Consider the following 25,574-nt stretch of genomic DNA (forward strand, 5'->3'; position numbering starts at 1 on the left):
AAACGTGTTAGCGAATTACGTTCCGTTTCTCGTCCCAAACGGACGTGACGTCACTGTACGCCATCTTTATTCCGTTTCGCGATAAACGATAAGACTGAAATACGCACAATTGAAACTACATCACTGTTGCCAATCTAAAGAACAACGTAAAAAAGTTTGAAAAATTGAATACTCTTTCTTCGCTTGAAAAGAGGCAAAAGAAATGTTTCTTGGATCTTGTTACAAATTTCCATTCTGTTCACTTCTTACGCTAATTTTTAGCAACTGTTTGCAATAGTTGACACGAATTTATTTTTCAGAATTTTGACATTCTAAATGTTTGCCGCCACTGAAATGATTCCGTTCTCTTAATTAATTTTAATAAGTTATAAATTTAAATTTCTCTGAATTATGGTATAACCTGGAATAAAGTAGAACTGCCAACTAATCAAAGACGTAGGAACTTTTGCAATAACGTTCTTTGAAATATTCTCGAAATATATACTATTCAACTACGCATTTATAATGTAAAAATTTCAATTCGAAATATAATTTTGAAAACAGTAATTGTATGTTCGAGATAATGAAATAATCTTTATGTATAATTTCAGTTATTTGAATTAAATTGAAATAAAATTCGAAACAACGACTCTTTGATACTCCGTTATAACATTTGAATTTTTTATATCGTTCTATCTTCTTTTTTAGCAAATTATGCGTGAAAATTTTTTTAAAATTTTTCATTAAAACATCAAAGACTATCACCAACTATTTATTTGTATAAAATAGAAAAACCTTTCAACTTATTGTCGTTCGGTGCCTACTAGATTTCAAACAGATTTGCGTTTAAGAAAAAAATAAAAGTAAGGTTAGGGAATTTTAGAATTGTATGATAGCAGCACTTAGTTCGTATAGAAAAGGACAGAAGGGAAACTAATTTCGTATCGTGCGACTTACTGCAACGAAACTACTGACACAACGACTGGTTCGTTGTTCGTTTCCTCTTCTGATCAGCTTCGATTTGAAAGGTATGTTTTGTGTCCATATAATGACTCTCCGTTTTCGTTCAGACATTTTCGATTAACGCTTTCGCACAGAATCAACCGTATCATGTTTTATTCACAGATTTTCACTCATTTATAACCCCGAAAATCTTTGCTTTTTTCATCTGTCCCATGTGTACGCACTTTTCTGCCTTGAAACTGAATTTCAGCAATAGTGTTCACAAGCTGTGCAGTTTTTTTAAATAAATTAGTAACGGAGCAGCAGCCTGCCCGTGAGTACGATAATCATAATGCAGTAGGATCCGCCGAATAATTGACAAATTGATATAATTTCCGCTTTTTTTCCCACAATCTCTGCGTACCCTAGCAAATAACCTTTCTCCCTCGCGAATATGGTGATTTTCAAATGTCAGTGTAACGTCGTACAAAAATTCTACGGAATTAATGAAATTTTTCCATCACGTGCATTTTGTATTTCGCGTAACGTTTATTTCATGTACACGCGTGCACGCAATCAATATTTAAAATATACATAATGCACGCACGACGGAAAATGATAACGCAACGTGCAATTGAATTTCGGCACATTAAACAAATTGTGACTTCGCTATATGCCATGTCCTTGATTCATTTATAAAATTATCGTTTAATTTCAATTATCCACTGTTTTTTATTTTGTACACAAACGTTTGTAAATTTAGTCGCTTTGTTCAATATATTCCTATCTCTCTTTCTTTTTTATTTTTTTTTTAAATTCTTTACAGTATATTTTACTGAGTAAATTAATATAAAATATTGATTATTGTTTTTTATCAATATTTGTTATATCAATTGTAAAAATAAATACCTTGAGACATATTTAATTGGTCAGACACTTTAATTACTGTCAAAGTGGTATTACAGTAATACAGAAATAAGAACTGAAAATAAAGATTAAATTTGTAATGTTTTATACTGTTTTAAGTAAAATAATTAAATAATTTAAGAATGTGTATATTAAATATGTTTGCAAAATTCTATATAATTTGGAAATGTTTTTTGATTCTATATTTCATATATATTTATCTCATAATATTGATCATTTGTGTAGATACTATTTGAAAATTAATTATATTCAGATGTTATAATGAAAAAATGTTCTTAAGTGAAAAGGAATTATATGATACTTTTATACATAAATGGTTCTGTTTCATAAAAAAAAATAAAATGTTTAAACTAATAGAAATACCTCTTTTCTTCTTTGCACATAATTGCTTTAAAAGCCTGTATTTCCAGTATTTTAATCCAAATAAAGTTTTTACATTGTTTAACATGAATAAGATCAATTTCAGATATACACATTTTTGTTTATGAAATATACAATTGTTTATGGAACAATTTAAATTTATTTCTGCAATATTCAATTTAGTTGCTAAAGTAAATAAATGTCTTATTGATATCTATCTTCTTGATATTTAGGTAGTAACAATAACAAATTATATGAAAATGGAGTAACATTTTTTAACCATAATCTAAACTATCTAATATTATCTAAAGAAATTTCAAAAATTGTTTGAAATTTTAATGATTTAAAGAAACATAAAGTACTTTTTTTTTTTATTATAGCAATGTCAAAAAAATTTTATTGTTTTTTAGCGTTTTATTTTTTTTAAAACGAAACAAATCTGGATTATAGTATAATGACAACTGATCCAAAGCGCGCTTCCAATAATAGCGACATGGAATCTATTGAAGATGAAGATGATAACAACAGTATAGAGCTTACTACCCAAAATTTACGTAAACACGATGTGTTAGCTGCTCTGCAAGATCGTATTTCTGCACCAAGATTGGAGGTATTCAAATATCATATAAACTATAAACAGTTTTTGACAATCCAAAAATTAGAAAGTACTAATTTTTTGTTATATCAAAAGGAATACATTGAACTCCATTAATTCTATTACAAACTCCAAATTCTCATAGAGCAGTATTGTCAGTTATATATTGGTTAAAATTGTTGTACTCATAATTTAACTGTATATGTCTGTATTTTGATGTAAATTTTACCACATCTAATAATTGAAATAACTATTAATTAAACTCATGATTAATATATATATAAAATATAGACATTGCTCCATATCAGTAAGTATCATATGTCTTTTAAAATATGTTATCATTTCATTAAGTTCATACACTTTTTATCCTTATTTTCATTTCACTCGGTGTAATAATTTAACAATTTTCGATTATGTGCATTATCAAATTTGATGCTTTTTTACTAAGCTGTTAGTGTAGATCGTAAATCGTGCACCACAGTAGATTAGAAAACAATACGCGGAATTACCTATGCAGCAACCACTGCTTAATTCATAAAAATGAGAAAAGTGTATGTTTTATATAATCAATTGTTTTATTAACAATTAATTCTAGCTATTTTAAGTTAGAATGTTAGGTAGCCACAAAGTAATATATTTTAAAATAGAAGACCTTTGAATATTAGTATAAAATATTGGTACTCATTGTAAAAAGCTCTTCTCAATATTACATACAATTTGCAATAGATAGAGAGACTATTAAGTTATGGATTAAAAATTATATTTTATATGTAATTTTTAATTTTTAGCAAATGCAGTCTCTTCCAGCTTCTGTAAAACGCAGAGTTAAAGCTTTGAAACAATTACAATTATTTACTACTAACATTGAGGCAAAATTCTATGGAGACATACATACTTTGGAATGTGCTTATAACAAATTGTACGCTCCTCTTTATGAGAAGAGGGGTGAAATAGTGTCAGGTGCTTATGAACCAACAGACACGCAATGCGTATGGGAGAGCGATGACGATGAAGACGAATTAATTAATGAGCTAACAAAAACAACTCTTGAAGAGAATAAAGAAGAAAAGAAAGAAGAGTATGTTTATTGAAAATCTGAATTTACTTTGTTATATTGATCTTCATGAAATTGTAATATCATTAATTAATTGTAACCATTTTAGAGCTGAAAGTGAAGATGTTAAAGGCATCCCAGAATTTTGGCTGACAATATTTAAAAATGTTGGAACATTGGCTGATATGGTTCAGGAACACGATGAACCAATATTGAAACATTTACATGATATTAAAGTGAAATTTCTTGAAGCTAATCCAATGGTAAGTTGTCTGTTCAAATAAAAGAAAGAAAAAAACTTATTAAATTGTAAAATTTCCATTTTACTATACAGGGTGCGTCCAAAAGTATTGTACAAGCGTGCAGAACGAGATTCCTTGTATAAAAATAAATAAAAAATGTAGAATAAAGTTTTTCCCTCCGAGGTTTCTCCATTTTCGAAAAAATCGATTTAAAAATCCACTGCACGTGTTTACATTTGTATAGCTAAGTTACGGTCCGTCGGACAATATACAATGTCTATAGTGTTATATGTAAAGCTGTCCCGGTCTAATTACGGATACATCTATAGATTCGTTAATGCGTAATTAATACTGTGTACCAATTAATAGAGGTGTGAAAAAAATTGTCTAATATTTATGTATCTGAATCGAAAATGATGGACTGGACGATATCGTACATTTAAAAATGTTTTAACGAGACGTGTGTTATTTCTTAACGATTTCGAACAGTGGATTTCCACCCCGATTTTCTCGGAAACTAAGCCTCGGAGAATAAAATTATATTATATAGGTTTTATTTATTTTTACATAACGAATAGCAGTTTGTACGTATAAAAAATGGACAGCATCTAAAATGTAAAATAAGAACATAAGTAAAAAATATGAAAAGATTGTTGAATTACATTGAAATCTAACGAGATCTTTTGTAGGGTTTTGTCCTTGAGTTCCATTTTGAGCCAAATGAATACTTTACTAACAGAGTTCTAACTAAAGAATATATTATGAAGTGTACACCTGAAAAAAATGATCCGTTCAGTTTTGAAGGACCCGAAATTTACAAATGTAAGGTAAGTAGGTAGTTTTAGCCAAAATAAACTTTATTTTGTATCCGTGGCAATGAAAACCATATTATATAACATACGATTTGCACTTATATTTGTTGTGACTTCTTCTTTAACAGGGATGCACGATCGATTGGAAGAAAGGAAAGAACGTCACAGTAAAAACTATAAAAAAGAATCAGAAACATAAATCTCGCGGGTCCATACGAACTGTAACGAAAACTATTCAAAATGATTCATTTTTCAACTTTTTCAGTCCACCAGTTGGTAATAGCAGATAATAGTTTCTATTCTTATATTTTGTTTCTATATTTAAATTGATGTGCTTATAATACAATTTATTGTAAATTGTTCCTTCAGTGCCAGAAGATTCAGAAGCCGAGATAGACGATGAAACTCAAGCTTTATTAACAAGCGATTTTGAAATTGGTCATTATATTAGAGAGCGTATAGTTCCTAGAGCTATACTATATTTTACAGGTATCCTTTTCTATTGTTTTTTACAAACCGAAATTAATATTTAAGAAATGTTTCAATGTTATTGTTTATCTAGTTTCTCCGATACGATCGATCTATAATAAATTAATTTTGATACTATTTCAGGAGAAGGCTTAGAAGACGAGGAAGAAGATTATGAAGAAGATGAGGATGACGAGGACGATCCTGAGGATGAGGACGAAGATTATGAGGAATCTGCACCATCAGGTGGGAAACAACAAGGCAATAATCCTGCCGACTGTAAAACACAGTAGAATTATATACAAATTAAGATAAGAGAAAATCGTTCGTGCGTACAGTAAGAGACAAAACACACTAACAAAACTTGACCGATAACTGCCTAGATATCCTGTGCCTGTGGCTCCAACATAATCCTGTTCGTATCAATCATCTAATCATATCATATCTCCTATTCCAGATCAAGCCTAGACTCTTCGACATACCAGTGACAAAATTATGCGTACCCTTCTTTTAACCGACGTTGACGATGAATAGAAATACGGCTCATTAACAGCTAAGCTCTAATAATGTCATATAAGTATAAACGATTGCGCTCTCAGCTCTACATAATAATCATTGTCATTTTTAATTGCTTCATTTTATATTGTATTGTTACGTTTATATACAAACGAGAAAGTTAGTTGAATTTTTTTCAAAACGCACGTTGATCTATGGACAAATTTTTGGGTACTGTTAAAACATTTTTAATACAAAAATTGAGAAAACTGCAGACAGCGCTTTCTTTCTTCTTGTCGTATTACAATGTAGTGCCATATTTTCCGTTTTTCTCTGATCAAATCTGTTGGGTTATGGGAGAAAAGAGAGAAAGATATTCCAGCACAGGTACAAATTGCAAAACTGACGATATTAATAAAGAGTGTTTCTTAATACATAGGAAATGTTTCGAACATGGATTCAGTACTGATAGGCTTAAGAAATTTATGTACACGTATTCCCGATGTAACCTTGTTTTTGTTACAATCTTTCACACGTTATGCAAACTATTTTTAAAGAATATGTTTAAAATAGTTGTTTGTTAGCTTACACGCGCGTCTGAATGAACTTGGTACAGTTATCGGGAGTATTGCATAAATGATACATTTTAGATGACTCTATAGATAATAGTAGAGTTGCATATAGCTTTTAAAATCTAATTGCTTATTTCGAATTTAAGCGATTAGTCTTATATTATACATTCTATGCTTTTCCAGAAGCGAGACCGAGCATCATGAACCATATGAAATAATTAACATCTAAGGAGATTTTATTTAACAACTTGTGTAAATGATTTTGTAAAACATTGTGAGTGGATGTTCCTGTTAATCCTTCAGGCAAAGTGACAAATTATATTATATTATTATCAATAATCCTTGACCATAGATTAATGTTAAAAGCTTGAACAAACAACGGGACAAAGATATTGTTAGAATATGGAAAATAATATATCTTAAAAGCAAGGTTATATTGGGTGTATGTTTATACAAAGTTCTGTTTCGTTTTGGAGTTCTGAATCAATTCTTCTAATGCATATTAAGAAACGTTCTATGACCAAGAAAACGTACAGGATGCTGTATGATTTACTAAACAATTTTTTTTTCTAACAAATCATTTTTCCTTAGGTTCTTCTAATTTCCTTAAGTTACATAAAAATACAACTCTTTTTATACAAAATTGTTTTCAATTTAAATTGTTATAGAATTGAATTATATTGGCCATGTTACTCATATAATAAATTAAGTTTGATATCATATTTATGTTGTGCATAAGTATTTATGAACTTAATACGGTAAGTACTAAATTTCGATATTTTAAAATAATTTCTTTCGATATTCTATCTATACAACACATTCGTTTAAATGGCTTTGTAAATTGAAATATGTCTAAAATAATGAATAGAACAAATGACGACAACCTTATTAAGTATTCCTGTAACTTGTATCCAATATCTCTTAAGTACAAAATATATACTTATATTTAATTCCATCGATAAAGAAAGATATATCACTGTTCTAGATTATATAGTGTTTGCTTTCTAAATTTATTAATAAATTAATAAATTTTTAATGCATTTTTGAAGAACTTAGAGACGTTTTAGAAAATATAGTTTGACTCTGAATCAGACCTACGTTCAGCGACATCTTGGAAAAAAATGTTACAATCATAAAAGTCAATGGTACTTGACATTATTTCGTCTTCCGCGTGATTTGATAATTCTACTCGCGACTGATAATGCGAAGCACCGAGTAACATACATAAATATGTTTTTGCGAAACATACGTTGTGTGATTTGACGCATATAATTTTCACACCGTGCCGACATGTCGCAAAAGGATCAAAGAATTCTAAAACAGTTTCACAATTGTCAAATTTTACGCGATAGTAAGATTTTGATCGAAGATCTATGGGTTCGTGACGGGAAAATTGTCGATCCCGAAAAGATTTTTTACGACGAGAAAGTAAAACCGGACGTTAGGATCAATTGTAATGGAGCGTTGATTTCGCCTGGATATATCGATCTTCAAATTAATGGTACTTAATGTAAATACGTATTATTTTTGTCACAAACGTTATGATTTATATCTATCGGATAAGTGAGTTATTGTGTTAATTAATTCTTATAAATAGAATTTTATTTACCAGGTGGCTATGGCGTAGATTTTACACATAATGTTGATAATGTACAGGAAGGAATTAATAAAGTAGCTAAGAAATTATTAGAATGTGGTGTAACATCATTTTGCCCAACTTTAGTAACATCGCCTAACGAAGCATATTACAAAGTATTGTCAAAAATAAAGAAGAGAAATGGTGGACTCCATGGAGCGACTATATTAGGCGTTCATTTAGAAGGACCTTTTATTAATCCAAGTAAAAAAGGAGCTCATCCAGAAAGCTACATTAAACAATTTGAAAAAGCAAGTTATTTAATGTTATTAATAGATACTTCAAAATCAATGGAATTATTCATTGAAATTACAAACTTAAATTTATATGATCTCTTCACTGTTTACTGAATATCAGTATATTCAATATTTTTTTGTTGTACCTCATAATCTACATTTCAGGGTTTTGAGACATTAATCGATACGTATGGATCTTTAGAAAATGTATGTCTTATTACACTGGCGCCAGAACTTCCCAATGCTCAAACTGTCATTGCAGAATTATGCAAAAGAAACATTAAAGTTTCTCTTGGTAAGATGCAAAAGAAGCTGCACGATTTTGTTTTTATTCCTCTAATTTCCTTGTATTTTTTTGTTATACAATAGTCTTTAAAATCAATTTCTTTCTTATTTAAATATTTCAGGCCATTCCATAGCAAATTTACACGAAGGAGAAGAAGCTGTAAAAAGTGGAGCTTCATTTATCACACACCTTTTCAATGCAATGTTACCAGTAATTATTTAGAATATAGAAATAATTTGTACTTTTATATGTATTGTAAAGTATCATAGAATATAGAATAAATTTTGTATTTATAGTTTCATCATAGGGATCCAGGATTAGTTGGTCTTTTAACATCCGACAAAATTCCAGCTGGAAGAACCATTCATTATGGTATAATTGCAGATGGAATACATACTCATCCTGCAGCATTGCGTATAGCTCACAGAACACACCCTAAAGGTTTGGTTATTTTTCTAGCATTGCAACAAAGTTTTCTTTCAAATTGGTGTGTACAGTATTTATTTTTTAGGGCTTGTTCTGGTAACTGATGCAGTCTCAGCCTTGGGATTAGAAGAAGGCGTGCATCAGTTAGGGCAATTCAAGATAGAAATACGCATGGGGTCTGCATATATTGCTGGAACAAATACTCTGTGCGGTAGTACAGCAGAAATGTCAAAGTGTGTGCGACTCTTCAAAGAAGCAACAGGTAATTTCAATGCCGCTATTTGATTTTAAACTTTTAAAATTATACGACTATTTTTTATAGATTGCTCTGTGGTAGAGGCTTTAGAAGCTGCTACTCTTCATCCAGCAAGAACTCTTGGTATAGAAAACAATAAAGGAGTCTTAAACTATGGAGCTGATGCTGATTTCGTAATGTTAGATAGTAGTTTGGAACTGTTATCTACATGGATTTCGGGAACATGTGTACACCCGCAATCATACTCGTAAGCAAATGTATTTTAAATGACTTAATTGTTGTACTTCTTCGCACAATATCAAACGGCTATGAATATCATTCTAGCCATATTAAGGTTCATCCGCATATTCGTATACTAAGATTATATATTTTGTATACAAAAACTTGTGTAAAATATGTTTTGTATATTTTTATACATATACAGATGTTTATCAATCATTCGCATTACCGTGCTCAATATAATTGATAAGAATAGTCACTTTAAATGGTCCTAAATGGCTATTATAGTTTAAATAGATCGGATCACCTAAAGTAACTCTCCTTGCGATTTCAGTAGATCGCTAATATTCCTAACAATGTATTTCAAATATAACAATCCAGTATTTGTTTTGTATAGTAAGTTTTTTATGAATGTACTTAATAACGATCAACATTTATCATAACTTTACCGATTGTAAAAAATTCAATGATGAAATGCTTTCGATACATTGACAAAGAAATAAACATTTATTTTGTTAGCTCAATCTTTTTCAACATAAAATTTCTCAGAACATCCTTAATATAAATCTCAAAGTAAACGATAAAAATTAATTTTCTCTGTTAAAATGTATTGCATTATTATAATCTCTAATACAAATAATAGCGTTAAATGGCATATTATTTTTCATAAAAATACCTTTTCTTTTTAATGCATACTTAATGAATTAGCAGCACCAGATTTTGTAATCAGTTCTGCAAAGCGTTAAGGAAAGATTTGTCCACGCGTTATGTTATCACTTTCCAATAAAATATTATTTCTGTTATATCGTTGATATGTAATTTACTATCTTAAAGTATAAAGTATAATGACGAATACCAACCCCCACAACGTTTTCATGTTAATAAACAACGTCCTTCAGGTTGCATATATACGGTGAGTGTCTAATGCCAAACGAATGTGCTGGAGGGATATCAAGAACTACCTGTAATCAATAACATTTGTAAATTTCGTAAAAAGCACTTTTACGAAACTAAAAAAAAAAGCTAACTGAAAACTGCTGAATTTTCTCTATGAATTTTATAGAAAATATTGAATGGAAAAGATATTTTTAACCGTGCATTGCTGTACTACGATTGCTGGGACACGCTATGTATATACTTTTTCTGGACAGTGTGCTCCGGGTCCTGGAACCTGTGAATGATCGTCAGGCAGCTGATAGCGAGAACTTATGCTATAAGCGGGACTTTTCATTCTAACTGCGTCCGGCTTTACGGCTTCGTACGTTCCGGGTCCGGGAACCAAAACACGATCATCCGTGAAGACTTTCTGTCTACCGGAAATCGAATAAGCCGGTGCCGTTTTCTTGTTGCCCTCCTTCGTTCCACCAAGAGCAGAAGGAATGTTGTAAACATTTGGTGCTGAAACAGAACGGAAAAAGAAAGCGTATTTAAAGAAGACAGTACACATATTCGTTTTCAGTTCTGATAACAAATTAACTTTTTCTTGCAGGGTAAAAAATTCCAATAAAATCATTTTCATCGTTGTACACGTTAGAAAGGATTGTTCGAGACGAATAATAATGTTTCTAAGCATACGTACACGCTACATACTAGCATTACAATGTAAAACAATATCGAAGAAGCTGACATAAAAAAATAAGTATTGTAGATTTACCTGGAATATCGTTTGGTCTATTTATACTTGTCCTGAGACCGAAAGTAAATCGCAATGCTGTTTCCAATAAAAGCATAGCTTTTTCTGGACTGTATTCGCCCGGACCTTTAAAGGGAGTATTGTGTCGTTATATCTATTGAAAAAATGCATACTAGGAAGTTAAGAGTAATAGATTCTAGTGCTTTATTATACCTGGTACAGAATCTGTTTCGTGTATATCGGTCTTAACGCCAAAGCTGTATCGAGGAGAATTGTTTAGATTTACCTTTTCCGGATGGTAACTTCCAGGCGCTACATTTTGTATAAAAACTTTGTAAACTTTATGCTTGATAAATAATAACGCGAGACTTGTATTGAATTACTTGCCAGGTACATCGTTAGGTTTGTCAACGAATGCCTTTAAGCCGAAAGAATACTCGGGAGACTTATCGAAATTGACTTTTTCTGGAGAATAGGCGCCAGGAGCTACGAGAATTAAAGCAAGAATACCGATATAAAACGTACCAAAAATTGAATATCATATGTCTAATGTCACCCACGATATTACAATATCATGATGACCGAAATAAATTCACCTGGATTGTCGTTAGGTTTCTCTGGTGTACCTCGCCCAGACAAACTGTATTGAGGCCCTTTATCTAAATTTACCTTCTCAGGACTATATGACCCCGGCGCTATGATAATGAAAGGAACGTATAAATCTCTCTACTACGAGTCAATATCAGACACTGATAATTTTCATATTGATCACCTGGATTGTCGTTAGGTTTCTCTGGTAACCCTTTACCAGACAAACTGAATTGAGGGCCTCTATTTAAATTTACTTTTTCCGGGCTGTATGTTCCCGGCGCTGAGAAAAACCAAGTATTAAGAACAGAAAATTTATGTACAAGCTATAAAACGAAGGTTAAAATAAATCGAGTAAAATAAAATATTTTTTTCACTGACCGGGGTTATCGTTTGGTTTTTCAGGGTGAGCTTTCCCGCTCAAACTATATTGGGGACCCTTGCTCAAATTAACTTTTTCGGGATAGTAAGTACCAGGTGCTGTAAAAAGGGTTCATGCTAATACGAGGATCTTAATACGAATGGAACACTTCATTGAATAATAATTTTACCTGGAGTATCATTCGTTTTCTCAATGGGGGTCCTCAGTCCAAAAGAAAATTGCGGTGCCCTATCCAATTTTAAGTTTTCTGGGCAGTACGTACCTGGCGCTGCGAATAATTTTTTTATGTCGCTTAACTTTCAAATCGGCTCGGCTATGCGAATAAAATGCGTATAAAAGATTTTGCATATTATACCAGGAGTGTTGTCCGGTTTCTCTATACGACCCTTTCCTGTGAGACTATATTGAGGACCCTTGTCCAAGTTGACTTTTTCAGGACTGTAGGTGCCAGGTGCTATAACAATCACCGTGTCGATAGATGGCCGACAAAGTGCTAATCCAGGAAATTGTTTAATAATTACCTGGAGTATCGCTTGGCTTTTCGAGAGGAGGTCTAAGTCCGAAGGTGAATTGCGGCGCGTTGTCCAATCTTACCTTTTCTGGGCAATAAGCTCCCGGTGCTAATATCATAATGGAAGGGAATATATATTAATCGAATAATAAACGTAACTATCGTTTGTTAAAATTTACCTATCATTGAGTATGCCAAACGAAACGGACAACCCTATGTATTTAATCAATTATCTGCACTCATTTCCATTTAATCGCAATATATTGAAGGATTAAACGATTATAAATTATTTTAAATTCATGAACTTCTCTAATAATCAATATATTGAGTGCAATTTGTTACACATGCAGCGTGATACGATTATTTATTGCATGCATTGCGCGATCTACGCCACCTCTGCTGTAAAAAAATATAGTCGAAATAGCGGGGATGCGAAATTAATAGTTTGCCAAGCTGCTAAGTAAAATAAGTAGCCGAAAATAATTGGCAGGCGCAACTACGGAAGAGTAACGTTAGGAATACCTAAAGTTTAATAAAGTTTATTCTTCGAAGATCGATTATCTCTGCATTAGCGTAGAGCTCTTCGACAACTAACGATCGGTGTTCAGTGTGGCATCGATCTTCCGAAGACATCGTTTTCATAACTTCTGTTGCAATAAATTTCTTTTCTACAATCTGCCGTAAGAATCATCGCTGAAGATATTCATTACTAACAAGAGAAGTACCCAAACCATTTTGATATCAACTCATACAGATAGTATTTTTAAATGAGTATTTCACTGAATCATAAGAAGATAGTATTTCAAACGTCGAAGGCAATTTATAAGTACGGCTCCGACTATTTCGGAACACGCGAAAACCGATTAACTTCGAACCACGATTAGTAATATTGTCTATTAGTAGAAAGAAATAGATAGAATCGAATACGAGGACTTTGTGAGTTTCGTAATTACCAGGAATATCGCTCGGTTTCTCCAATACAGGTTTTACGCCGAAACTGTACTCGGGGGCTTTGTCGAGAGTCACCTTTTCGGTGCAATAGTCGCTCGGTGCTACGATCAAGATTTAATTATCTTCGGTTTTTCAATCAAACGATTCAGAAACGTCGCGCTACAATTTGTTCGTTAAATTTGAAAATATTTTTACGATCGTAATACTTTAATACGAAACAGTTCGAATTTCTTTCACGAATATCCGCTGCATTGTACGAGGGTTGATCGATAACTGAGTTGTACATGTTAAGAAGCGTGTGAAACGTGTACGTACCAGGCGTGCAGCTGATTTTCTCGGTTTGCGTTTTGATGCCGAACGAGAATTTTGGCGAACTGTCTAGAATGACCTTTTCAGCCTTTTCCGGATTGTAATCGCCCGGTGCCGGTGTCGGTTCCTCTTTTGTAGATTTCGTGCGGCCGTGCAAAGACGACGCCGGCGCTGCATCTTTTCCTGCGTAAAGAAAATCATGACAACGTAGTTTCTTAATCTCTACGAAAATGTATTGACGTATTCATGCCCTAAACCGAGCAGTTAAAGAGCTAATAACGCTTTAAAGTATGCTGTTCGAAACACTGTATAATATTGGAAAGTCCACGAATCTAAACTAGTAGAATTCGAGAAAATAGTGATCAAAGCGATAATTATCTTCGGGAGAGCGTAACATTAACAAAGTCCGACCAATTAGACGACGCAGTAATGAATAGTGCATCAAGACGAGCGAAAGTTCGAAAAAGCAATAGATACCTTTTAAATATTTATTTTGGATACTTTCTCGTAATACGTTTAACTTTGGTTTCCTAGTTTCCAAATAATAAAACCCATTATATTTTAATCGTTCAAATAATCCGTGATAATTAGTTACGGAATTAAAATTGAATAAAACGATAAACAGCGGTTAGAACGCGCTGAGTTATTAAATGGAAAGCGAAGGAATTTCGTGAATGACGCCCGCTTTAAGGACTACATTCTTGCGGAGTATCGCTGTTCCGGAGTTTGATCGATACTTCATCTGTACACGAAATACAACTGTTCTCGGTATTCGTTTCGAACTTTCTCAATCCTATCACGTCGAGTGAATTTCCTTTCGTTAATTCAGCCTTCCGTCGCACGCGTTAACAATAATTTCTACTGCTTTCGCCGTTATTGTACTCACCTTTCGCGCTAAGTCCGGAAACATTGTATTGACCAGGGCCTGGTCCAGGACTGTTGTTTTTTGCCGAATGTCTAAACATTTTGATAAAATTTAATCGAATAGATTTTTTAAACGGAGGGCCGGATGCATAGACAACTTAAAAAATGCTATTGACGTAGGTATTATAATAACATTTCTTGTTACGTTGCTCGTGCCGGGTTTAATAATTTTATCCTTAAGAAGTAAAAGAAAATACGGTACCAACGAGGAATCGATATCGTTTAGTAAAGCAACTAACTATCTAGGCATCCCGTACAATAGGAAAGAGAAGGCCACCGTCACGTGATACTTCAAATAAGGAATCTAATACTTTTTAAGCCCGTACTAGCTATAGAAGTTAGATGTTCGCTAAAAAATATCATTGTATTTTTGCAACCATTGAATAATACTCTACGAAAATCCTCGATCAGAGCAATACTTCACATTTATCTGTAAAATAAAACGAACGACAGAAATAATATTATAATTGAACAATAATAGGAGACTTAATTCCATTCAACATGCAGCCATAAACATTTCCATACACCATTTGAATTCAATCATAGGTGGGTCGCGATTAATACGACTTTGAATAGCGTGACATTCGATTTATTACGAGTTTTAAATAGATGCCAGTTCGCATTTAATAGGAGTCAATAATTCGATTTCGATTATATAATCCGACAGTTACAGAGCCATCATTATTGACTCAATCATCGTTCGATTATGTATGCAAAATAGTACTCTGTTCTTCGAAAAATGATCTCTATTTTCGTCCTCTATATTTTTATCACAATTCTCCAATAAAATTAATTTTATGCGTTTACAAACAAAACTATTCGTTTATAATTGATATTGTATAAGTACCTGCTCCCAAAAGAGAAGGCTGGCGCTCTGCCCCGCTTTGAATCGGGAACGGTTTTCCCTGAAAGTTTGATTCATAATTTGGCTGCTCGTGTGCAAGGTATATGAATTCTAACGAGCATACAAAAGAAGGTGTACAATTGCACGTACCGATCAGCGGGGGCAAAGTTACACAAGCTGGGCCTGGACTGGTATATTCTGCAGCGATGGGGCCCCGTCTTTTAGTGGGTGTCCATGATCTCTGCGTCATGCCGCCCATACTCTTCGCACACCTCTTAAAACAAAAATAAAAATAAATATTTACTATATGAAAATAAGTATTTCAGACAATTACGAATTTTACCTACAATTATTCAAATTAAAAATGTTAAATCGAAACTATTAGAATTTAAACCATATTAATAGAAACCGTGTAACTGTAAAATTGAAGCCTGGTTGAGTTTAACCGATCTTGTTCATGCAACTTAATTTATTCTAAAACAATTTTTCCCGATCGACTAATACACAAAGCTGATTTCTAGTTTCTAAGCCTTGGCATATTCCCGACTACCGTCAACCGGTCCGTCAAGTTCAATTATCGAGAAGAACGTTCGCGTGTTTATTATACTTCCTCCTTTGCAGAGTAACGAGATTTCCACGGAATTGTGCAACGAACGTGGCCTCGAAAGACGGGCCACAGAAACGACTCACGAAGTACCATATAAGAGTATGTCCATGGTGGGTATCCAGAATCGCCCACCATTCGGCATTGGGACTGAATAAAACATGAATATCACAAATTGTATAGCGTTTAAACAACCCAAATAAATGCAGGTCAAACGGCATGACTCACGGCCTACTTGTAGTACTTTATATATGCGTATACCAGACTAATAATTGTAACTGGAACAATCTCCGAGTAGATTTGGATTATGAAAATTTATGCGTATATTTAATACAGATCTCGGAAATCTGTTTGGATACTACGGGATAAAAATAGCTTCTAGGAGCTACCGTGGTATCCTTTGGATACTAATGCGACTACAATTTTTTTTTGTAATTAAAATAATTGCCGCCAGTTTCTATTATTTTCTTCTATTTATGTAGATATTTAAATTATTTATTTTCATCTTGTTTTATTTTAATTCGAACGTGAAACAACATCGGGAACTCTTTTCTCCGATCTAGCGCCAGCTCTATATCGAAGGAGATCTCTCGACGATCGAGTCACCTATGCGTCAAGGCAAAAAAGTTAAATATCACGCGACCGAGTTACGTACCAGCATTATACGAGACGTTTTCGCGATTATCAAGAGTCAATCATACGTTCGATCTCGCCCAGTATGGCGGACATCAGGGACTCCGGATCGGTTGCATATGCGAAGCTTCTCATAAGGCATCTAAACACGACGAAGCACTACGCAAGATGATTCGAAGTTTAACTCGACCCTCTTTGCACAGTCGACACAAGACCAGAGAGTTTATTATTATTTTTTTACGTTACAAAGTTAGCAATAACATATCTAGTACTTCGAACGCATTGCAATTGGTCGCAATGTGTCAAGAATAAATCGGAAACATAAAAAATGCCTAAATTAAACCGGTCCAATTTGAGCGACCAATTACGGTGTCAATTTACGCAACTCGACCGTCGGACTTTTTACCAAATATACAGCGTAACTTCTTTATTAAGACCAACGAGCTCGTCGTCGGTATATTATAAAGTAACCACATCGTGTCACAAATATATGAAATATCATAATATATGACCTTCGGTGTCTGAATCTGGATGCTACATCCATCCGGAAACCATGAATCAAATTCAAATCTCAGATAATACCTGATACCTCCTCCCTACGATCTCGTGATGCAAGTTTCTTTTTCTTTCAGAAAGAACAGAATGTCTGGAATGCGTCAATGTTTTCCCTTAGAAGGCGAAGATTTTGTCTTCGGCGAATCATTCGTCAGTATTTACTCACTGTTGATCTTGTTTTAGTCATATAGAGTGCGAGCTTACATACACGCGGCTTGTACGCGCCTCTATTACAAGGCTTTCGTCTCCGTATTCGAACAACGAATATATTTTTACGTGAATGCAAATAGGAGTTAACATTTGCATACGATCGTGCACGCTTCCCATTAGGACACGGTTGCACGCTATTGTTCGAAACCAGAAAGAACTTTGTTTCGTAACCATCGGCTCATCGTTTGGTGTAATCGCGTGGAGAAAGTGGCCAATGGATCAAGAAGCAATTGGTCACCGGTCGAACCGCCCAATTCCATTTTCGTTCATGACTTTACATGCTTCGTGGAAACACTGGGTGAAAAACATTGATTCGATTAATATTTGAGAAAGTTATTCCGAGAAAGGAACCACGAACTCCCATTAATAATAAAAATCAACCTCGTCGGAGTAAGATGCATTTTCCTATCTCGTTATCAACAATGCGAATGACACACTTGTCTTTATCTAGCTAACGTCACATTGACACGAGATAAGCAAAATTGGCAACAGTTATGAGTATTTGTTTCCTATTGTTTTCGCGTACGTTAGACTATCGACCACTAGTGTTATAAACAAATAATCAATAATGATTTTTACCCTTTTGCTACCAGTTCTTAAAGCAGAAGATCGTTAATTACTTTGCGAACCTAAACTATCTGGATATTTCTTATTCATTTCTGTAAGTGCTATAGCTATCTAAATTCTACGATTCTATTTAAATCAATGTATTAACAGACGTTTACACATTACGCGTTATCAGATTATTTACGCAAATTTAATTCCTTTATTACGCGAACCATCGAATTTGTATGGATAACGATAGCAAGCTGCGATAAATAACCATTTACGTCTTTGTAATGTTGCCGGCAGTATATTCGTTAATATAAGGCGATGACATAATATTTGTTTACGGCGCGCTCTATTACTCAGAATTACTCATCGCAGTTGTTCACTGGAAAGGTGTAATAAAGGTGAAAATATCCTTGACGATCGCGCGTTGGATTAACGACATTTTTCTAATGAAATTCAAGTTCAATGAAAATCAAAGGAGTGTGTTTTATACACAGGGTGTTCGCTGGGTTATTAACCACTACTGTCACAGGTCACGATTCACTATAAAAAATATTTTACAACGAGATTCAATTGTTTCAGATCATAAATACACGTATCGTTTCCAACATTGGTAAATTTTTCTTCGATCGGACATGGATAAAATTTGAATTCGAATAATAATTCAAAAATAGAGTATAGCAATTTACTAGATTAAACAGTTGAATTTGTTATTTTTTTGTGAAATATATCATTCTCTAATACAGACTTTATATATTCGCTTATCTTGTACTTAATTTTGTATATTCGAATCTTTTACCTAATATTGCCCAACTCTGACTTTGAGTTTCGCGAAATTGTTATAAAAGCTTAAACGGAGATTGTAATTTACCTGGATTGTAGGAAGTTAGGACGAAGTTTATTTAAACCGTCGATGATGGCGAGGATCAGCGAGATAAATTAGTTGAATCCAAATTCGTCGTAACAGTTGTTCGTTGAAGTAACGCGAGAGCACCGACTAGTTTTTAAAACGTGCCTGCACCTGAGACCTATCCTCGAGTGACTGAAGATTAAACGTTGCGGTATCGCAGCATGTGCTTCCTTATCCCCACTACCCCCAGCAGTAATCTCCGCCGTGATTGAGGATATCCAACGCATGCGCTCCGCGCTTATAATTATCCTTTTCGCCGATGATTCTTAAGAGGGTATTCTAAACATGAAAGGCCTTTTTTGAAATTTTATAAGAGCAAAACTACTTAAGATATCAATTTAACATTTTGCACCATTATTTGTACATATCTTGTTAAATTACATGAATTTTTTCATACAAAAATACACGATAGTTTTAAAGATGTAGGCTACTTACGCGATCGTTGTAAAAAGAACGTACCTCTTGAGATTTACATGATTTCAGCGCCCCTCGGTAGACCAAATCTGAAAAATGAAAGGAATTATTAATACTACGCGAAGTGAGTGTGGCTATGGCCCGAATTAGACAAAATTGGAAAACTCAAAGACTGACGAAATGGCAGCTTTTTGAAGCAAACGTATCGATAATTATGCGACTGCGGACTGAGGTCTTCCGTCCTTCATTAGTTTAAAGCTTTAGCTTAAATTTGAAAACTGAAACTAAAATGATACTCTCCGCGAAGTTACGTTCGAGATATCGTCGTAAAGATATCACCTTGACTCCTTTATTGGATATACTCGATTTTGCAAACCCACGCACCCTAACGTTCTCGGACGGCATCCTCGACACTTTCGACCTTGTCATGTCCTGTTCTTCGAGCAAAAGTCAGCTAAAATTAGGAACTCACGTTATCGTCATGGATGACGATACGCAGAAGCGAACGTAAGACTCGATTCCGTACATATGTAATAATCGAATAAATAAAAAAAGAAATGGTTCCCGTTCGATCATCGATTGCTATGGAAATCATACGACAGTTTCTTCTACCATACATAAATATACAATGAGTCATAAAATTATTGCCACAAGTATTTTAAACAGACTTGCACCGGTGTTAGCGGAACACAAATTATGCAGCGCAGGGTTACGACCTTGAAATTTAGTCTTAGCTAGGCATTAGGTTCGCAATGTGGGATCGTGTGTCACGCTGTTAAGCAATTATTAATTAAGTAGCTTCTTCTTGCTGACTCTATTGCTCCTTATCCGGTTATCGTCCGCATCTAGAAACTGTCGAAAAGTTTTATGATCTTTTTTTTTTACAAAAAATGTACAAGAAAAGCTTATTCTTTCGATCGAATGTGTAAAAGACCCCTGTAACGTGTTGTCGAATTTAGAAGCATGCACTCTACGCTATCAAAAGCGGCACTGTTACCAGTGATACCAACACTGTCCGACACTTGATCGTTCCCCTCTCTTACCACGCCTGACATCACGATCCAGAGAACTGGTCAGCAAAGTTGCTTAGTCTCCTCGATGCCAGACGGATCAACGTCGGGAGATTTTCACTTTCTTTGTATCGTTCGGTCCCCGTCGTGGAAAGTGCCAGACAACACAATTTATACTTGCAATTGACCTGTGATCGTTGTTTCATTTCCAACCATTCGAACATACTTCCCGCGAGTGAAGTTCAACCGTACAAATTATTGAAAGAAGGTGTGTCAGAAGGTGCGACACTTAATACTTCGATCATTAAATCCCAGTATTAAGTTTATAGATAACGACGCATCGAGATACAATATGATGGACGGTACGATAGCTTTTACGTTTTAAAGTTAATTAATTAATCATAACTTCGTTCAGGCTTAACCCATCGAATATTCTACGTAGAGAATGTCCAGAAAAATCATTTTCTTATTAGTATTAAAATTCACTTGTTACGGCACAAACTTGAGACTCGAATAAAGTGGACCATACATTCTTTTTACATTCAAAATAATATATTACGAGGAAAAGGAAATATTATTTTCGAAAATAATTTACTTATCAACGTGTTAATAAAACTAATTTTATATTACATTATTACGACCATTTGCTAAATGAAAAATTCGTAGAAGCTTTCGGTACAAGTGGCTTGATATTATTGAATATTAAACACTAATTTGATACTCAAATGGGTTAACAAAGCATGTATAATATGGATTAATAGTTTTAATTTCAATACTTTTAGGACTTCTCTAATAATTTTTTTAAAAATATGTAGAAACTGTGGCGGTAATCCGGATATTTTAACACGATAATTATCATTTCAATTCAAATTATCAGAGCATGAATAAATAATTAACATAAATTAACGTTCCAATGATATCGGTTCCGATCTCAAATTTCGCGCCCCGGTGACAAGCGATTCTTTTCGATCGTCGTTTTACAATAGCAATTTGATATTCCACCGGCGATAATGACTCTCATAACGCCGTTGAAATTATTGTGCAGCGAGTTCTAGCGGTACCGGTGTCCACGTTTCTCGTTTGTTTGAAACTGAATTAATGCTGACGGCAGGAAACGCTTCCGGAGAGTACGTACTTCTGTCACCATGAATGATAAATATCTCTCGCTCGCGCGTTGTGTTTCACGATCGAGAGATTTTTTCGTTCGATTTCTGCTGGTAAAAATTACGTGTTCGGTACACTTGCGACACGTTCATTGTTACATCGTTGCTTTTTCAATTAGCATAATTACGTAATAGCACATGAAAAAGAAAAAAGAAATATTCTCGTCAATGATAAGAAACAAAAGGCAAAAGAAACGTAACGTTTGTTTAGTCTTGTTGAAACGTACTTGAATGACATCAGAGTACTAGAACTGCGTGGTGACCACTTGTACGCCCACGCAGGATTATCCGACACGCTGTAAAATACTTTTGCCCCGCTACAAGCGTTCAGAAATTATTGTAGATTTGTGCGTTAGTTCTTTTTACAAAATCAAACATCGTTACAGATTTACTTGTTCAACTCGATCGAGACTTAAATCGATCTTTCAGATACAAGTACGGATCCCGAGGACGAGTTTCTGCACCTCCTGCACGATTACATCCCAACCTCTATGAAATACAAACAGCTTCTGGACTGTATACTTTCAAAAGACATAAAAACCTTCAAAAACCTCGTCGAACGAGATTTAAAGAACCGACCCACCATCAACGTAAACCACGCTTACCAGGACCGATCCGGAGAGACGTGCCTGGACATCGCCTGTAAAAATGGACTTCCAGAGTTCGTGCAGTTCCTGTTGGAAAAGGGGGCGAACGTTAACAGGATCAACGAGACCCACAACCGCGGACCGATTCATTTCGCCACGGAAAACGGGCACACGGACGTCCTCGGCGTCCTTCTGGACGAACCCACGATAAATCCGAACTTGGAGGCAGTACAGCAAACCGCGCTGCACATGGCGGTAAAGAGGAAAGACTTGAAGTGCATGGAATTGCTCCTGGAAAAAGGAGCAAGTCCTAATATACCTAACAACAAAGGTCTGACAGCCCTTCATATGGCGGCTATGAAGGGCGAGAGGGACATGGTCAACCTGATACTGCAAAAATCCAGACACGGCCTGGACTTGGACTATTACAAAGACTACAACGACCAGTCGACCAGAGACGTTCTGCAAAAAAAATTGCCCGACATTCAGCTGCCCTCTGCTCAGAAAAGGAGCGTGAAGGTTCACGATCTTAAGTATTACCTCAATGCAAACGATGAGAAGAACTTTTTGAAGTGTCTCGAAATCGTTGAGAACGATGTGGTGAATAACGTGGCCGAGGATCTGATAGAGATGGCCGCCGAACGGAACTTCAAAGTCACGATCACCGAACTGTTGAAAAGGGTCAAAGGCACCGGTTGCAACTTGGAAAGGGCCGCGAATTTGGCGATTCAACGCGGTTCGGCCGACATACTTAGTCAAATATTGAACACGGACCCCGTGATCGGGAACAATTTACTCTTGAACGCCTCTCTTGAATTGGGCATACCTGAAAAAGGAAACACGGATGATATGTCTAATCGATTGAAGTGTCTGAAGTTGATTCTTGATAGAGAGAACGTAGACGTTCGATGCACGGATAGTGGGTATCGAATTTTATTCGTTTTTTACCTACCTAATTTATTCAAAATACTTTTAGAAATAGCCATTTTGTATTTGCGCTCGGAAAAAGAAAAACTAAATGTTCCTTTTAAACTTTTCCTAAGACGGATTTATTGTTTTTTAACATCTCACCATAAGAACAAATTTTCTCAACTCCCTAACGAAGTTCTATCGCCATATATGGGTGACATAGCAGTTAACGTGTTAACGATAAATTGATGTTATTTCGCAGACAAAGGGAATACTCCGCTACATTACGCAGCCAGAGCCGACTGTCGCGAAGCGGTGACATTGTTGCTCGAAAAAGGAAGTTACATCGGTCACATGAACAATTTCGGTGTACCGCCCGTTGCTGATATCTCCGTGTCCACTTTATCCCAATATTTTGACGACTGCATACAGACCAGAAAAGAACGAACGACAGAGTATACGATCGAATTCAACTACAAATCCTTGATGCCCCATGACACGGTAGGTAGTGCAGAATACCAAGACAAAAGCACCATCGGTCATCAAAAACGAGAAATGGATATTTTCCAATATATCGCTGACAACAGCAACTTAAAGTACTTGCTGAAGCATCCGCTTTTATCTTCGTTTCTATACCTCAAATGGCACAGGATAAGGCACATATTATACCTAAACTTCGCTTTCTACGTTCTCGTTTACTTGTTACTGAACACTTATATTTTAAATACGACTTACCAAAACGTAGACGTTAACTCGAACGCGACGACTTACTCGAACGTCTTGAGTATCTCCACATTTATCGCCATGAATCTCCTCGCTATCAAAGAGATCCTCCAGTTAATATCGACGCCATGCCACTACATGTCGAATTTCGAAAATTTGCTAGAAATGATACTTGTAATCCTGTGGTATGCAATATTTTTGGGCGCAGGCGCCCAAGTCGCCGCCGTGGTGATATTATTGTCCGCTTGGGAATTGGTGGTCCTAATCGGCCAATATCCACGCTGGTCGACCGACATCGAAATGTTCAAAACGGTATCCTTGAACTTCATGCGTTTTCTCTTCCTTTATGCATTATTGATTCTGGCTTTTGCGATGGCCTTCTTCACTCTCTTCAAGGACAGCGACAACGACAACTTTCCAGACATCGGTCACTCATTGTTCAAGACCATTATTATGCTCACGGGAGAGTTCGACGCAGATGAGATACCTTTCGTATCGTATCCGATTTTGAGTCACCTGGTGTTCGTGCTATTCGTTTTTTTCATTGCCATAGTATTATTCAACTTGCTGAACGGTCTGGCCGTTAGCGATACTGCTGATATACTTGGTAAAGCGGAATTGGTTGGGCTGATCGCTAGAATAAGACGAATTGCGTATATTGAAAATGTTGCGGTTCGCGCTCCAACCGTCCACGGGCCTCACTGTTTGTTGTGTCACGGTTTCCTACATTCCTGGAGATACAAGCCACTAGCGTTCCTCGTCAAAAAGATACTCCTTTTCCCGAGTTATTTGAAAAATGGTAAACTGTATGTCAAACTGCAAGATAATCTGGAAACGTTCGATAATAGAATATATTATAAGAAACGAACTGACCACGATTCTAAGGATAAAATACTTCCTACCTTCAACATGGATCCTCATATTATAAAGCAAGCTAAAAAGATTCTTTCAAAGAGACGCCAAGAATCGGATACTGAAAAGATGATCTGTGAATTGAGGAAAGTAAAAGAGATTCTTTCAAAGAGATGCCAAGATACTGAAAAAGTGTTCTGTGAATTGAGAAAAGTGAAAGAAAATTTGGATGCCCTAAAAGAATTCATTGAAAAAAAATAATTTGTATGTTAGAAAAGATAATGAAAATTAAGATACATATTACCAATAGAAGATTCCTTGTACTATTTATTTTATTTTGTATCAAATATTATTCTTGTCAATGTAATAAATAAGAAACAACAAATTGTCTGTCTTAAAGAAGCCCTTTGTTAAACGAATTTATATTTAACATTATTCTTTCTCACATTTTTTTTTCAAAACTATGACCTATGTTTGCATGTTTAAATTAATGAAGAACTTATATAAGATTGACAGTTTGATATTCCTTGGATTGTTTTTTATTTCTTTTATGATTAAATTGTATAATACGATTGCCAAAACCTTGATAATGGTAGAATACAGTGTCAGTTCTTGTTACTTATTGTGAGTTACAAGAATCATAAACTGTTAAGTAAATAGTAGATAATAAATCTTGTATTGTTTTATATTACAATATCTGTATTTAATTGTGTACAAAATCATTTGCATATTTTAAATGCAATAAATGTAAAAGTGTTTTGTACACAAATGTATATTGTTTAAAATTTGCTTAAATAATAATTGA

At 34.6% G+C, this 25,574-nt stretch overlaps 4 protein-coding genes across 13 annotated transcripts; 3 read left to right on the forward strand and 1 right to left on the reverse strand.

Annotated features, from left to right (window-relative positions):
- The first annotated feature begins 891 nt into the window (after nucleotides 1–891).
- Nucleotides 892–7,126, forward strand: LOC122402768 (nucleosome assembly protein 1-like 1-B). 6 transcript variants are annotated; one of them, XM_043405837.1, is made up of 9 exons: nucleotides 892–1,007; nucleotides 2,619–2,818; nucleotides 3,592–3,881; nucleotides 3,967–4,120; nucleotides 4,789–4,926; nucleotides 5,040–5,187; nucleotides 5,281–5,400; nucleotides 5,524–5,625; nucleotides 5,837–7,126. In XM_043405837.1, exons 2-9 carry the CDS (start codon nucleotides 2,663–2,665, stop codon nucleotides 5,845–5,847), a joined length of 1,119 nt encoding a protein of 372 aa, XP_043261772.1. In that variant the 5' UTR covers nucleotides 892–1,007; nucleotides 2,619–2,662; the 3' UTR covers nucleotides 5,848–7,126. The 6 variants fall into 6 exon arrangements, with proteins under 6 accessions (XP_043261772.1, XP_043261771.1, XP_043261768.1 ...); XM_043405836.1 differs by having other exon boundaries at nucleotides 6,630–7,126; XM_043405833.1 differs by having other exon boundaries at nucleotides 5,524–7,126.
- Nucleotides 7,127–7,389: 263 nt separating this feature from the next.
- LOC122402771 (N-acetylglucosamine-6-phosphate deacetylase) lies at nucleotides 7,390–9,695 on the forward strand. 2 transcript variants are annotated; one of them, XM_043405846.1, is made up of 7 exons: nucleotides 7,390–7,947; nucleotides 8,059–8,368; nucleotides 8,477–8,613; nucleotides 8,726–8,814; nucleotides 8,901–9,045; nucleotides 9,116–9,292; nucleotides 9,353–9,695. In XM_043405846.1, the coding sequence occupies exons 1-7, from the start codon at nucleotides 7,737–7,739 to the stop codon at nucleotides 9,535–9,537; spliced, it is 1,254 nt and encodes a 417-aa protein (XP_043261781.1). In that variant the 5' UTR covers nucleotides 7,390–7,736; the 3' UTR covers nucleotides 9,538–9,695. The 2 variants fall into 2 exon arrangements, with proteins under 2 accessions (XP_043261781.1, XP_043261782.1); XM_043405847.1 differs by having other exon boundaries at nucleotides 8,059–8,333; nucleotides 8,484–8,613.
- A 155-nt stretch (nucleotides 9,696–9,850) lies between these two features.
- Nucleotides 9,851–24,011, reverse strand: LOC122402770 (mucin-1-like). 3 transcript variants are annotated; one of them, XM_043405842.1, is made up of 19 exons: nucleotides 23,930–24,010; nucleotides 19,571–19,614; nucleotides 19,073–19,390; nucleotides 15,798–15,921; nucleotides 15,651–15,708; nucleotides 14,766–14,836; nucleotides 13,886–14,062; nucleotides 13,573–13,671; nucleotides 12,630–12,728; nucleotides 12,464–12,562; nucleotides 12,278–12,376; nucleotides 12,108–12,206; nucleotides 11,911–12,009; nucleotides 11,735–11,833; nucleotides 11,526–11,624; nucleotides 11,352–11,450; nucleotides 11,160–11,264; nucleotides 10,644–10,903; nucleotides 9,851–10,467 (listed from the first exon to the last, which is right to left on the reverse strand). In XM_043405842.1, exons 4-19 carry the CDS (start codon nucleotides 15,904–15,906, stop codon nucleotides 10,384–10,386), a joined length of 1,755 nt encoding a protein of 584 aa, XP_043261777.1. In that variant the 5' UTR covers nucleotides 15,907–15,921; nucleotides 19,073–19,390; nucleotides 19,571–19,614; nucleotides 23,930–24,010; the 3' UTR covers nucleotides 9,851–10,383. The 3 variants fall into 3 exon arrangements, with proteins under 3 accessions (XP_043261777.1, XP_043261780.1, XP_043261778.1); XM_043405845.1 differs by lacking the exon at nucleotides 11,735–11,833 and having other exon boundaries at nucleotides 23,930–24,011; XM_043405843.1 differs by lacking the exon at nucleotides 13,573–13,671 and having other exon boundaries at nucleotides 23,930–24,003.
- LOC122402769 (transient receptor potential cation channel protein painless) lies at nucleotides 20,661–25,168 on the forward strand. Of its 2 annotated transcripts, none has more exons than XM_043405840.1 (3): nucleotides 20,661–20,897; nucleotides 22,128–23,204; nucleotides 23,457–25,168. In XM_043405840.1, the coding sequence occupies exons 1-3, from the start codon at nucleotides 20,888–20,890 to the stop codon at nucleotides 25,028–25,030; spliced, it is 2,661 nt and encodes an 886-aa protein (XP_043261775.1). In that variant the 5' UTR covers nucleotides 20,661–20,887; the 3' UTR covers nucleotides 25,031–25,168. The 2 variants fall into 2 exon arrangements, with proteins under 2 accessions (XP_043261775.1, XP_043261776.1); XM_043405841.1 differs by lacking the exon at nucleotides 20,661–20,897 and adding an exon at nucleotides 21,487–22,045.
- Nucleotides 25,169–25,574: the final 406 nt, after the last annotated feature.

Source organism: Colletes gigas, unplaced genomic scaffold, assembly GCF_013123115.1.
Source record: "Colletes gigas isolate AHSC1104 unplaced genomic scaffold, ASM1312311v1 Colletes_gigas_Sc00039, whole genome shotgun sequence".
In the NCBI taxonomy this organism is placed as follows: domain Eukaryota; kingdom Metazoa; phylum Arthropoda; class Insecta; order Hymenoptera; family Colletidae; genus Colletes; species Colletes gigas.